This window comes from Opisthocomus hoazin, chromosome 3, assembly GCF_030867145.1.
Source record: "Opisthocomus hoazin isolate bOpiHoa1 chromosome 3, bOpiHoa1.hap1, whole genome shotgun sequence".
Lineage (NCBI taxonomy): Eukaryota > Metazoa > Chordata > Aves > Opisthocomiformes > Opisthocomidae > Opisthocomus > Opisthocomus hoazin.
Genome location: NC_134416.1, coordinates 85,138,833 through 85,153,351, shown reverse-complemented (window position 1 = coordinate 85,153,351; position 14,519 = coordinate 85,138,833). Strand labels below are relative to the sequence as shown.

At 45.1% G+C, this 14,519-nt stretch overlaps 1 protein-coding gene across 2 annotated transcripts in view; it reads right to left on the bottom strand.

The window, feature by feature from the left end:
• The window catches only part of JARID2 (jumonji and AT-rich interaction domain containing 2), a 224,839-nt gene that overhangs the window by 125,465 nt on the left and 84,855 nt on the right, over positions 1–14,519 (bottom strand). For both annotated transcript variants that reach the window (XM_075416852.1, XM_075416853.1), the window contains one exon: positions 2,579–2,714. In XM_075416852.1, coding sequence (XP_075272967.1) covers positions 2,579–2,714 — 136 coding nt within the window. The remainder of the gene's footprint in view (positions 1–2,578; positions 2,715–14,519) is intronic.

The following is a 14,519-nucleotide window of genomic DNA, read 5'->3' as shown; positions in this document are numbered from 1 at the left end:
AGAGAAACTCTGTCTGCACTACAGATGATGGCACTAAGATCAAATCCTGCTACCTAGTTGTTCACGGTCCCCTGAACTCTCAGAAGAACGTGAGACAAATCCACATTTCCACATTGAGCAGGGAGCTTGGAAAGCTTGAAGATCACTCAGACCCCTCCTTCCCACTCCTGGAAATGGTTACATTTGCCAGGTACTGGAAGGTGACCTATTTGATTTTCAACAGCTGAAGGAGCAATACCCTTCAGAGTTCACTAGGGATGGCAACAGGGTTGTGCAACACAAACCCTACACTTTCATTTAGTTTGCAAGGTAAAGCACCCTAAGCATAATTCAAGCCAGGGGAGTCCAGCTTTACAGAGGCACTAAACACATTTAACTTCAAATTATTTCAGCTAGATTCCCCCCCATCCCCCACCCCGAGAGCTATGGGTACTAAATATTAATACAGAGATCGCTCACATCAAACTGTATTTAACTGCATGCTACCTTTTGGAGTAACATGCAAGGAACACTGGTTGTGGCCTGCATGTTGGAACAAAGGACATATGCAAGGAAATATTTTTTACTGCAACAGTACGAAATCATGGATCTAAGGCTCACCCTAAAAATACTGCATTTCCCTAAATTCAGAATAGCTCAGTAATTTCTCAGGATGACCTGCTTTTTCCCCAGTCCACAGAGACTTGTGGATTTGAAGATACATGGCTACATTTTCTTAAAAGATGTAATGAACAAATTGCATGATTAAATAGATTTTCTTAATGTCACCGCACAATATCAATCCTCCCTTTTGCAAAGCTAAAAAAAGGCGTTTGGGCAGTGATGTTGAAACAGAGCAGCGTTGAGAGAGGGCATTTAAAGAATCATTTAACAAACAGAAAGAGTAACACAGAATATCATTCTGGTTCAAAAATCCAAACAGCCAGACCCCCAAAGAACTGATTGCCTACTTCTGTGAAGGAGAAAAAGCACCAAACACTGCAGTTCTCCACGCGAGAGGCAAGCTCTGAAGATGTGAGCCGTGCCGCTGCCAGAGGAAGCCAGCGACATACTCCGCGTCTGGTACCTGCATCGACACAGCATTCCCAGCCAACTCACTTTTCATCTAGGCTGCCTCTGGAGAAACCAGATACCATAAAAACCTCAGTCATCCTGTAACCTGGCACACCATCAAAGCCTCCTAACACACAATTACTGTGCTTCACGCCTTGAGACTTTTTTCCTTTGACTAAACAAAACCCCCACAATGGAATAAGAAACTTTCCAAGAGAAATTATGTTTGACAGAAGATCAATGATGCAGAGGTGTTGGAGGGAAAAAAGCCAGCACTGTTTTGTGTACACCTCCAAGCTTATTAACGGCTTGCTGCTAAAGCTAGATGCCCCTTCCCATCAGATCAGTATTTGATATTATTACTGAACTCAGAAGTCTGAGGTTTAATTTAATCACATTAAGGAGTTTGCAATTGCTTCCGCAATACAGTAACTTTATCATGCAGTCTGCAGTTATCCTACCATTCCCCTAGGTTTTTGCTTCGTCAGCAATAACACCCGGTGAAAATGCAGTGAAATTTGACTCATCATGTCAAAAACGTATGCTACATATAAATATGAATAACCTACCAAGTAAGGACCCAGCTGTTGCTTTAATGCATTAGCACATGTATAGTTATGCACATGCCTAAAAGCAACTGCCATGAACCTCCATAAAGAAACAAATACGCTCTTGTGAGTGAAGAGAAAACCGTAAGCCTGCCCAGAAATCTCAATCCTGCTAGTCATCACTTTCAAGGCTCAAGCCAGCATGACAAAGCCTTTTCAAGCAAGGGTGCTGTGTCAAGGAGTGAATCTGAACGAGACATGCTTTGTATTCACCTCTCAGAACACCACAGCCTTTTTAAGCAAGCTGTAAGGGAAGGGGGGGAGCACCAGATAATAATTGGCCAAAGGATTAAATAAATAAAATTAAACTTCTTTCATCAACCCTGTCATCTAGGTTTGTCTACATCTCCTTTTCAAAACTTTAAACAACTGCTCTGTGAACTGCTGAACCAGGGGAGTGCAGGGTCCCAGTGTTTGTCCCCTATGTCTTTTTATATAGGTCCTATGCTATTTCACCTCTGAACAACAGACAGCATGGACTGAGATCACTCCACAGTTAGCCAGTTCCTTGCAGCTAAGCAACACAGAACTGGTAAATTCTGTTCAGCTGTCCTTCCCCAAGATAAATGAAGCCAATCACCTTTAAATAAATACCCTTTCTGTCAACATACTCAGCACATTAGGTAGCAGACCGATCAGAGGAGCTTTCTTCTCTACCGAACACCAGCCTGGCCCCATCCTCCCATACGACACCTACCCTCCACCCTGATCCTCATCTCAATCAGTTCACCAGAAACCGAAACACATGGATTGTTCAAACTGGGCATTTTCAGCACTTCAGAAACAAGTTCTTCTGTGCGGATCAAAAGGCCATGGTGCATGCTAGATGGTGCACTGGTCTCCTTCCTCACTACAGTGGAACCGCACAGAAAAGGATCGAGTCCTTCCAGCGGTACGGCACCACAGACGCAGCTCACCGTTCACTGCCTTGAGGCTCCCGCTAATGCCATCGCCGTGCTGCCGCTTCTGTGCGTTCTTGAACTCCTTCAGAGATAAATAAAGGACCTTCCGCACCACCCTCTCCTCTGACCAGGGAATCCCATCGCTGTCATCCTAAAGAAGGAGGTAACAGAAAGGAGACATTAGTTGCATGCACCTGAAACAAAAACAAAACAAATAAAACCCAAAAGCCTAGGGCTATACAGATTATTTGCAATTAGGGGGGAAAAAAAAAAAAAAGACAGAAGCCAAAGAAAAATACGGTGTAGCAAAATGCAACCCAAACTCGACCAGCTCTAACAGAGAACAGAAACATAACTATTATCATCGAATCAGAGCTTTAGTCCCTCTAATCCTTTAGCCTGCAAACGGCAGTAGCCATGTACCAGGTGTTAGATAGGAGGTAAAACTTCTTTGTTAAAAATCCTCATAATAAATCCCTTCTGGAGAAATTATCACAGCCAGGAAGTGCTCTCCCAGATAATTAAGAGGAGGGGGAAAAGAACCCCCACTAAACTGAATGCTGCAGAAATTTAAGAGGTAAGTTTTGTGAACCAACTTCTCTTGTTGCCATTTTGGCACTGGTTTGTGCCTCTTGGCTCAGGATTTTTTCTTCTCTGGTTTAGCGATTTGCATTTATTGCAATGTTACAATGACGTTCTACGTTGATAACAATGCAGTTACTCTGAATTTATCTCAGTGTATAGCAAAGTGGCATTTGGCCCACGGGGCATACACTTTCTACTTTATTTTTAGGAGACAAATGCTATATTGTCAAAAGGAATACTAGTGTATGTCATATTTAGTACTTGCTTTAGTTAAAAGATTAATTCCCTGGAAAAGCATTTCCCTAAAGCCTTTAGCATTCAAATGAATTAAGTCAGCAAATTGATATAAAGACGTAAGTGAGATCAGGTAAGTCATCATCTTTTCATAAGCCCTATAATTGTCTTGGGGTCTAAAAATCACTATTTGAGCGTTCTGCCCTTGAATTCCTCAAGGGCTACATCACTGCCAAGCAAAAAGATTAACATTTCTAGGCAGGCCTTATTTAGGTTAAGCGTAACACAGCACACTGCCACACTCCACTGGAGACCCAGAGAGCTCAATCAGCAATCCATGCCAGGAGAGTCTATACCATCTCCTGTGTCAAACAAGCAACCAAAACTATCAACTTCAAAAAAAAAAAAAAAAAAAAAAGGCGTATTTAGGGTGACCATTGATAACTTTTTCTTTGCTCCTCTAGTGAGATATTGATATTCAGCTGCTGAATTTTGATCAAACACAGTTCGCCACCCAAAAAGAAACTGTACAACAAATTACTTGGCCAAAAGAAAAAAAAAACCACAAAACCCAAATGCAATTAGCACAGTGAAAGCAGCCGACATTTTGGCAGCGGGATACGCATTCTGCACAAGGGACAAGCTACTATACTTCGAACAAGACTGAGCTACGTCCAGGGAGCTTTGGAGCCCAGGCAGCTCCTGGCCAAGAAAGCAAACTTTGTAACCCAACACCCACAGCAACCGGGGGGGGGGGGGGGAATCTCCAGGCCAGCATTTTAAAAGGACTAGTACACCCAGCTATTTTGCCAACAGAGGTTTACACAAACAACTCCAGCTTACCATTTTGCTGCCAACACAACTTGAGGCGTAACCAGAAGTGACACTAAACACGGGAGGGCTGCAGCCTGCTCCATTTTACCAAAGCTTGCCCAAAGACACCCCATTTCAGTTCCCGCTGACTGGTGGGCACGGAGAGCAAAGCCAGAGCAGAACCCCACTGACGAGGGAGAGCCTGGCAGGATGTCGCGTGTCTCTGTTGTCACAGAAACCACTTACTAAATCCTCAAGGGAATCGCTCTCCGTTCTTAAGCATGTGTTACAGACACGGGCCTGTGGACACCACTCGCTCCCTTCACCGAAATTTGTACAAATTCCTAATAAAACAGGCAGCAAGCATGAGGAATAGGACAAAGAGCCCTCCAGCCACTCACACTGCTCCAGACTCTGCAGCCTAGACCTGTTACACAGAAACCCACCAAGAGGCAATAAAACCACCACCCTGTGTTCTCATATACTTTAAGCCGAGCACACAGGAGACGTGTGACGATCGAGCCCAGCTAACGTGAGCCGTACCCCGAGACGCGCCGCTCTCCTTAGCCCCTGCCAGCCCCGGGCCCCTCTCCCGGGAAGCGCTGGGCCAGCCCCGAGGCCAACAACAAACCCCTCCCTCCACCAGAGCCTGCAGTCCCCGAGGAGCTGAAGCTGCACGAAAACACCCATCGGTTCCCCATCCTACCGGCCCTTTTACCCCTGTTGAAAATGCATCCAAAAATATTAAAAAAAAAAAAAACAAACCACAAAGAAATGAATCCCACTCAAACCCACTTTGCCTTTCTGTGAGCAGCCTGCAGCCGCCTCCCCTCCCCAGACAAGGCCCTGGACACGCAGAAGGCTGACACACACCCCCGGCACCCTATTTTCTGAGGGCCAAGGCCGCCAAGATGTCTTCCCGGGGCTCCCGCCTTCCCACCGGCCCTGGGCTGTGCCGGCCACCGTGCCACCAGCCCTAAGACCTGCCCAGGATGGGGGAACAAAGACCTCCCTCAGCAGCCCCTGAAGCAACACAGCAATGTTTCACACCGCGCTCGATTCACGGAGCTGTAAAACTCCAGTGGAACCACACTGGCTTCATCCCCCCTCTGCAACAGCACTGCTGTCAGCAGCAACATGGGGGGGGGGGGGGGAAGGGGCGTCTCTCCGCACCGGCCCCGCTGCGCTGCGGCTGCAGCCACGCTCCGGCCTACGTTGCGGGCTTTCCCCGTGCCCATCGCTTGGCTCGAAGAAATGTCCTCGAGTTCCCCGACACCCATGTTATCCAAGGTCAGCAGAATAAGGGGCTAAGCCGCTGCCAACACCCGCATTCACGCGGCTCCATAGGCAGGAGCAATAAAACGGTTTCGCAATCGTTGACGGCATCTTCCCCCGAGCCCGCGGCGCAAAAGCAGCCGCAAGCCGGCGAGCGGCTGACTCGGAGCCCAGCTGAGCTGCCGCTCCGCCGGCGACGCAGCTCCAGCTCCCGACACGTTTAACCATCATTACACGGGTCAGATCGTGCCCGCCTCGCCACGCCAGCGGAGGGAGAGCCGCCGCGCGCCCCGCTCCGCACGCCCGCTGCCAGCGACTGCAGGAGTCACCTCGCTTCAGCAAAGCGACAGACACACACCCAGAGCCCTTCAGAAGTATCGTCAAGCGAAAGCCTTGAGGAATTTATTCTATGCAACTCCTCCAAGCCAAACAAAAAAACCTCACGACAACCCTCAAAAGGCCTGACTCGATTGCTGCCTTTAAATATTTCCACAGGGAGTAGAAATTTGATAATAGATGGCTCTCGAGGCTGACAGAGAGGGGTATAATATCATCCAACAGCTGGAACTCGATTTCAGAAAAATGTAAGACAGAATTAAAGAACGATTTCTGCAACTGTGCAAGTAATTAGCCATTGAAACGACTTATGGGGAACGAATGGATTGTCCACTATTGAATTAGACCCCAAAAAGGACTGAATAACGTCTTAAACTGCAGGTTCATCACGGCAAGCCCACAGCCTTCACTGTGCAGGCCAGCCGAGATGATTTCTGCCTCCCAACCTAACAGTAAGATTAGCTTATAAACCCAGTAAAAACATAACAGATGCAAACAACCAGGGAAACCCTGGGGCAGAATTAAGAAACAGAACTGCATCATTCCTTTAAATTGCTAAAGAAAATTAATCATGCCATCTTCTTTGTTATGCCATTTCAGGGAACCACACATTGTGCATTTATATCTGAACTCCAGCTACCAGGGCAGCCAAGCAACAGTTCAGCAAGTTCAGTTCAAGGGGACAGGGAAGAGGAGCACAACCTCATTTTACCAACGCAGTACGTTCCTGCGCAGGATGCTACGTCGCAGATAGCAGAGCAGCTCTCTTCCACACTAAATGGCTGGCAGCTTGCTTTCAGCTCTATGGTCATAGAGGCGATGGTTGTAGAAAAGTGCAATGGGCTTCTGCCACTTACTGCTAATTTGGGAAGAAATATATATATATATATATATATATATATATATATATATGCACACACGTGTGTGTGTGTGGTTTTGTTATGTGCATATTAAATATATAAAATACATTAAAAATACATGTATATTAATGTGTGTATACAAGCTGATGTATACATATTACTATATAAAGCATACAGAAATATAAGTATATATAGATATCTATCAATCATGCACATCAATATATAATGTGTATATATTTGCAATGAAATCAAAACGTGCATCACCTGCACCTTTCACCATTCACCTACAGCTCAGGTGCTTGTTCACTGCTGTTCAGCTGCCAAGCTTGCACATGGCCTGCACGCAGCCTTCCCATTTCTGAAGTTACACTCAAATCCTCAAAGAAAACAAAAAAAATGCAAAGCAAAGGCGGCAGAAGCAAGAGGCAGGCTTCACGCCGCCTCCTGGGGAGGTGAAACGTCACCCTGAAGCAGCAGGCGCTGCCGCACGCTGCTTCGCTCCACGAGAAGCAGCAGCAGCATACGTGTACGCACGACTCGAGCTTCCCTGTTCATTCATCGCCAGACACGGCATTCTTCACCCTGGCCCAGCCTTGCCTTCAGCAAACAGGAGTCACAGTTCACGGGGTAAAACAGAGCTGGAACAAGGAAGAATGCATGCAGCACTCCATGCTATTTGTTTTGTTTTTACATAAATACTTTAACAGCAGTGATGGTTTTATTTGAAAAGTCAGGACTTTTTAAGGTACAAAGATACTTGTAAGCATGGGTGTTCTGACTCAGCGTGGCTGGCTTGTTTCCAGCTCTCTCTTTGGGTCTTTCCCAAGCACGCATCTCCTGACCCCATTCTTCATGCCAGGTTGCAGAAAGCAAAAACAACAAAACACAAACCCCCTCTTTTTTCTTTTTCCAGTGCTGCAGCCAACGCTGTTAAAATCACTGTGGCACCCAATGCCCTAAATGAATATGCTTTCATGCTTCAACAGCCCCCAGAGAGTCTTTCCCGCAGATGTAAGAAGGTCATTTTGAAGCAATGGGAAAAATAAACCACAAGCTTCTACCCTTTCCTCAAGGATATTTTTGAAGGAGAACTATTTCAAAGGGTGGTTTTTTTCTGTGTTTAGTTAGCAACAAAACAAAAATCTGTCTCTTGCATGAAAAACAGACAACACATTTTCAGAGATCATATAAATTACTTTCCAGCTGAAGGACCAAAATGGAAGTGTTTGTTTACTAGATTCGAGACCTGCAACAGATTTTTGCCTTTTGGCTGTGTATTACGAATGGAAAACAGTTATACCTGTTTTTCTCTAAAAGCCAGACCTAAGAGAAAGTGGTGGAAAACCTAGATATGCCTCCTGAGGCTGAACGAGATCTCCCGTGCAGTCCTGGGCGAGCTACCACTGCTGAGTATGGTAAATGCACTTACTCATTTACAAAGCCCGCTTCCTCGGTACACATACAGCATGGCGTGAACCTCATGAGAAAGTGCAAAGTCTTACTACTACTCTCAACACCCGTACTTCCCCCGTTGTGTTAGCAGAGGTCCCTGTTGTATCGCAAAGTCCCATCCGCCCTCCCACCACCCCAGACACACAAGGTACTCGCAGAGAAAAACCCCGCCGCTGGCCCACCAGCGCAAACTCTCCCTCTGCGTAACTTGTGAGAGCAAGTGGGTTGTTCCATGACCACATGGCTGAAGCTCTTCTCAGCAGAAACTTCTAGCGAAAGCTTGAACTTCCAGGATAACGATTTGAAACCAGACTCAGATGAAGCTACATAAATAAAGATTTCTGGCTGCTGCTGGCAGCTATCATACTGCTTGGACTTCTTACAGCCAAGCCCAGCATCGTGCAAACTGGATATACCTGTATCTACCCACAGTAATACCCTCGCAGTCTTTTGCTTACTATCAAGGTCCCTCCAATCCCTTTTCCTCTCAGAATAAAGTTCACACTTACTTAATATTTAACCTTTTAATCAAGTTTAACTATCCAGAGAGGATGTAGCAGTTTCTCATTTAAAACAAACTGCTTACATTCGGTGAGAAAAAGTAAAACCTCATGAATGGCTTATGCTGATGAAGATTGATACAGCTTGGAGACTTTATAGTACAGTGACTCATGGCTTCTGGAAAATGTACTCTGTTCTGTCTAGTTTAGGAAAATAGGTCATGTTTTAAAAATGTGATAACTAACATGAAGAAAGGGGAAATTTTCTTTATTAATGGTTCTGTTATAGCATTTAAGCGCATCTGGTAATTACAGCAACTTTTTCCTTTGTACTTCCAGAAAATTCCCCAAAGAACTCATGTTGCATTACAACTTCTGCCTAGTAGGACTGACATTAACGTGGCAAAGAAACGACGGAGGAAAAGAAAAGCCTCCCTTCTTCCTTCTTTAGCACTTCTCCTACAGCTTCCATCCCTGGCAATCACCCGCTGGTTCGCACCTGTTCGCCACCTCCTGCTGCACCAGGGACTGTGTTTCCTCCTTGCAGGCCGAGCATGGGAGAGAAACACTATGGTTTGGGGGTCACTAAAGGCCTCGGGCACTTTTGAGCCCAGTGAGCTTCAACCTGCCCTTGCAAAAATACGTTAGGATAGAAGAGTCACACTGAAATTTCCAAACGTGAGTCGCTAGTGTCTTCACACAGGCTCCCAGAATTGAGGCATGAAAAATAATTCCTAATTTCATCTTAGGCCTAATAATGAAATATTTAAAAATAGCGGGTTTGTGTGTTAATTGTTTCTTTTACGTAAACGCAGGGGCCTTGGCGATGTTTCTGCATCTCTAGAAAACTACTACTCAATATGAAACTAGTGAAAGCTTACAAGACATCAACTGTTTCCCCTGTTGGTTTGCCAAGATAAACACTCAAAAAAAAAAGCCTAAACACAAACAAATTCAGAGTAAAGTCAGGTCTGAAGTTTCCTAATTTATCAAATTCCAGCAGGACTTCAACTTGAACCACCTCTCACTGGTAGCACTGACTCCGCAGCCACAACTTTCTCAGGCCAGACCCTGGATCTAATCAGCCATTTTGCAAACAGAGCACCAGAGTTTCTGGCTCCGACAAGAGCTGGCAGCTCTCTTGCCAGAAGCAAGCCACAAAAAGCCAAAGGTGGCAGGATGCTGCAAGAAAGAGGTGTGAAGGTATTAGATAATTATTCAGACTGGGGGAGCAGTTCTTATAACCGGTGTAAGGGGATTCCCCTGCCACCACGTGGGATGCACCTGCCCCAAAGCCTGATGCCAGCACTAGCCCCGACACAGGCATTTGACCAGCTTGACTGGGGAAATGAGTAAAAATCTCACCCCAAGACAAGAAAAATTATCATTTTCAGCCAGACCGGCTCCCTTATTACTAACCACATGGCCATATGGGAGCTACTGCTGGGGCAGAGAGAAAGGCAGGACTGGCCCTCTTAGCAGCAACCCACACTTGGAGGGATGCAAGCCCATCACGACACCAAACCATGATGGTCACCACAAGGAACAGTGGGCATTGCAGATGGTATTCAGGAAATTAAAATCACTTTGGGGTAACTGTTGTAAACCTCAAACATCTAATTGCATTCAGATGAGCCACACCCCCTTCTTCCAGGATGAATAATTTACTTTAGGGGAGTGAAAGGGAAATACGTGGGGGTACATCTGTTAGAGGAACAGGGCCTGCAACATTTCAGGTAGGTCACAGCCTGTCAAGGTACGATCTTCTGTTTGACCATCACTTGTAGCCAATTTCTGCCTCAGCAAAAGCTCTGACTTGATAAATAGATTCCTTATTTGGTGTGCTCTCTTCCAAACAGGGGAACGTCTCTTAAAACATATGCTGAATTATCTTTGAAAGGGCATGCTGCCTCCCAGGCAGAAACCAAAATAACTTAAGCATCATTTCCCACATAGGTGAACAGATCTAAACCCTTCTTAAAAGAAAAACAAACAAACTGACCTGATGGGGGACACTCACGCTGCATGTCTTCACTTCTCTGAAGCACCATGAAAGGATGTATACTTATCTTTTATTACAAACTACTAAAAAACTACAGCTGAAATTGGATTAGAAACTTCTGCTGGAAAACAATTTATTGCATAACACAACTCTGACAGCCTGGGTTTCTGGCCACCAACTGAGTCTTTATAAAAATCTGCTGGGCAGCTGCCAAATCAGCTCTTTGAGTCTTGGCATGTCCGACATCTGAGACAGTAGTCAAGGCAGCCACATGTCCTGTGCCATCCACAGCCCTGCACTTTTACGGTTAAATGGTACCGTCAAAGAACAGAGTAGCATGAGCCATTAAGCACACAAAGGTAAAAATCTCCTGCAGCTGTGGATCTGACAACTCTGATCATGCTGCAGAAGACCAAGAGCCACAGCAGGATTTTTTCTTTTTTAGGATCTGGTATTAATTTTAACATAAAAGTAGCTTATTAAGAAGAGGGAAAAAGAGAATCGAGAAATGGTAGCGAGCTCCAAAAAAACCTCTGCACTCCTAGCTGAAAATCGCAGCCATTTATAAATTTCACATTCCAAATATTCTTACTCTGTCTCCAGTTCTAATTAAAACTCTTCACGAAGTAGACTTCAGACAGACACATAAAACCCAGTATTCAGCAGCTCAAGATAATGAAATTCAAATATATTCCTTCTAATTAATTTCATTTTGATTCAGTTCATATTTTTTATAAGGTGTCTGAGCTCCTGTATGCAACCATACGAATACAGTCCAATAAAAAGTGATTTCTGCAGTTTAAATGTCTAATAAGACCCACAGATGTGAAGTTTAATATGTCTAATCCAATCCTGCTACATATTACTAATTATTTTAAGACTTTTTTCCACCCTCAAACAGAAAGCCTGATCCTTTACATGAAAAATACTAACCACTCTTGCATGCCAAAATAGTGTCAAGGTAGCAGGGAAGAGAGAAATACACAGCCACGGCGTTATAAATTTGCCTTCACTATTTCTACGGGAATTTAAAGAGATCTAATTTTTTGGCATCTCACAGCGTCTGAAAGGTCAGTGGTATCAATATTTCAGAGAAGCTGGAGTACTGTTGATGTGTTTAGCATCTATCCTCACAAGTACAAGAGGTAAGTGCTCAAGTCATGTTTTCGGTAGGACTTTGGTACCTGCTTGCTGGAGCCTTGCCTGTAACAGGAAAAGATCTGCTCATCTAACTGCTTTCTAGGAATATAGTACAATATACCAGCAAAAAACGTGCATCTACCAATATTCAACTTCTTGCTCCCTCACTGAAATAAATTGGCCCAAAGCCTATATAGCTTAGCTACTCTATTTAAGAAAGCTATGCACATCAGGAACGTGATGTTTTCACAGGCGTGAGGCTGGGGACGGAGGTCCCCTTTGCAGGCTTGGGAAGGTCACCACACGCCTGCTGGATGACCCTGTGCCAAGCGGAGTTAAACCTTTCCAGCACCAACAGGTTGGGCTGGTTTAAAGAGATGAAACAGGAGAGCCGCAGAGCGTGCTTGCTTAAGTAGCTTCACCACCAACTCCCTGCAAGAGGAGCACAGCCAGCAGCGGGGTGAGCGGCATCGCCAAAGCTGGGGCAAGATAAACACTACCCCACAGGGTAACTTGCACAGTGGAACCTGCAAGTTTGCTAAAATCTAACCCAAAGCACGTACAGGTGATGCAAAAAGTCCCTTGCCTTAGTTGGAAACCTTTAACTTGGTTTTCTCCTCTTTCACGACAGTCTACAGGATGCCCCTCACTCAGGTAACCACCAGGTTTAAAAGAAGATGAAAAAACCCCAGAAAAAACCCCAACAACAGCCAAGCTACCCTGTCAAACTTTAAACCCAGGAGGAGTAATGACAGAGCCAAACATGCTGATCCTACTGCGTGGTAATTTCAGGATGCTGGGGCCTGAATCGATTGTACTGAACCGGACGAGGAACTAAATCAGGTACACCGACACAGGCTCCTGGGATGGTCACACTGCGCTAAGAGCATGACATGTTCATTTTGCTTGATGTTCTACCCAAAAAGTGAGATTTTTATCAGACACTTTTTGTCCTTGTTTACATTCCCTGTTGGCAGAATATCCTTTAAAGCTGGGGGGGGCAGGGGGGAGTATCCATTGAAGCTGGGAGACGTAAACTAAACCTGTATTCTTCACTCGTAAGCCGATTAAAGATGACATACGAGGAGACTCTAAAGCTACTCTAAATGTATTTTCAGGTCAGTTTAGTTACATCAGCAAATTTTCTGCACGAAGATAAGCTATATTATCAGTGAAAACCTATATTCGCCCTTCAGTATTAAATGTATTTGACTTCCAAAATACTACCCAGCAAACAAATGATGGTATTTTAGTAGCTCAGGGAAGCAAATAATAAAACCGGCACTTGCTCCGTGAGGCAATTGCCCCGTAACAAATCAGCCGAATGCATCCCAGTAACTTCCCAGAAGGCCTGCAAAACATTTTTCCAAATAACCAATGCCAGAGGAGGGTAAAGGCCATTAGCTGGAACTGAAGCTGCAGCAGATTGCTCAGGGTACCAAAGTGAAGAATTCCAGACAGAGCTATGCCAAAGCTCCGCTCTGCCACATGCAAACCTCAGTTCTCGCTAGAATTTAAAACACGAAGAGGAACAGCTCATGGCTACCAGCAACTCTTCAGATCTGGCCTGACTTGGGAAGCCACTCTCCTCTCCCCTGAACGGTTAAATTAAGAAGATAATGGGCAGCTGGGAGGCTGGGAGGGGAATGTTCCTTCTTAACCCAGGTAGCAGACTTTCCTAATTGCACAGAATTATTTTTAACACACAGGTGTTTCACAATAACCTGACCTGTGTTAAACTGATAAGGACAGAACACAACCAAGCTTTGACCTTTCCATGATCTTTTCCTTTCCCCTTTTTTTTTCCCCTAAACCAACAAGTCTGCGTGAGACCTTCCAAAATAACGGCACAGCCATTCTTCTGTCTCTTTGGCAGGTTTCTCGGCAGGCAGCCCCGAGGCAGGGGTGATGCGCAGTCAGGGTGCTGGGTGCCCACACTGGCACAGCTCATGCGACCGGGGGTCTGCAGACAACAAGCCCCTCCGCTCCACGAGAACTGTTTGGGTTAGCGTTCAATTCCCTCATCCCTCCTCCGCTCCCTGATCAATGGCAACATTCAAACTTTACTGAAGATATTACAAGCACATCAAAGACAACCATTAAGCTTTTAAGTGCACTAATTGACATTTTAGCACTTACAAATCCATCTGCGTGTTCTATCGCTCAATTTAAGAGACTTGCTTCCCCGCCTGGTAAGAGCTCCCCATGTTTTTAGCGGGCAGAGGGGTTTTTTCAAAGCTATTTTTTTTCTCTGACAGGATTTTAGAGAATTCAAATTACAAATATAATGCACTTCAAAAAGTAACACGTTTCACAAATTTAAGAGCTCTTCCATAAAAGCTGCAAATGGCATCGCAGCTATAACTCACAAGGCTTCTAAGCTCCAATGAATTCTGCAGCTGTTATGGCACATCGAAGCCAAATCATTGTTACCTTCACACCACCACAACTGAAAACCCCAGCTACGATCTTACAAACTGCATGGTGCTACATGAAAAAGGGGTGGGAAAAAAAGAAAGAAAGAAAAGGAAAAAAAAAAATAGAACCCCCGGGTGATTCTGCAGCTCCTTCTTTCTTCCTTCACAAAATTGGCATAAAACAGATGCTAAAACCATAAGTGACTGCTTAAGACTGTCCCACAAGAGGGTCCAGGGAAGTATTTCGGAACAACCTCCCCATGGATGCTGTAAAATCAGAGGATACAGCACCTCCCCAGGTGCAGCAGACCAGCCCCTACCCAGCAGCCAAGCCCAGCCTCT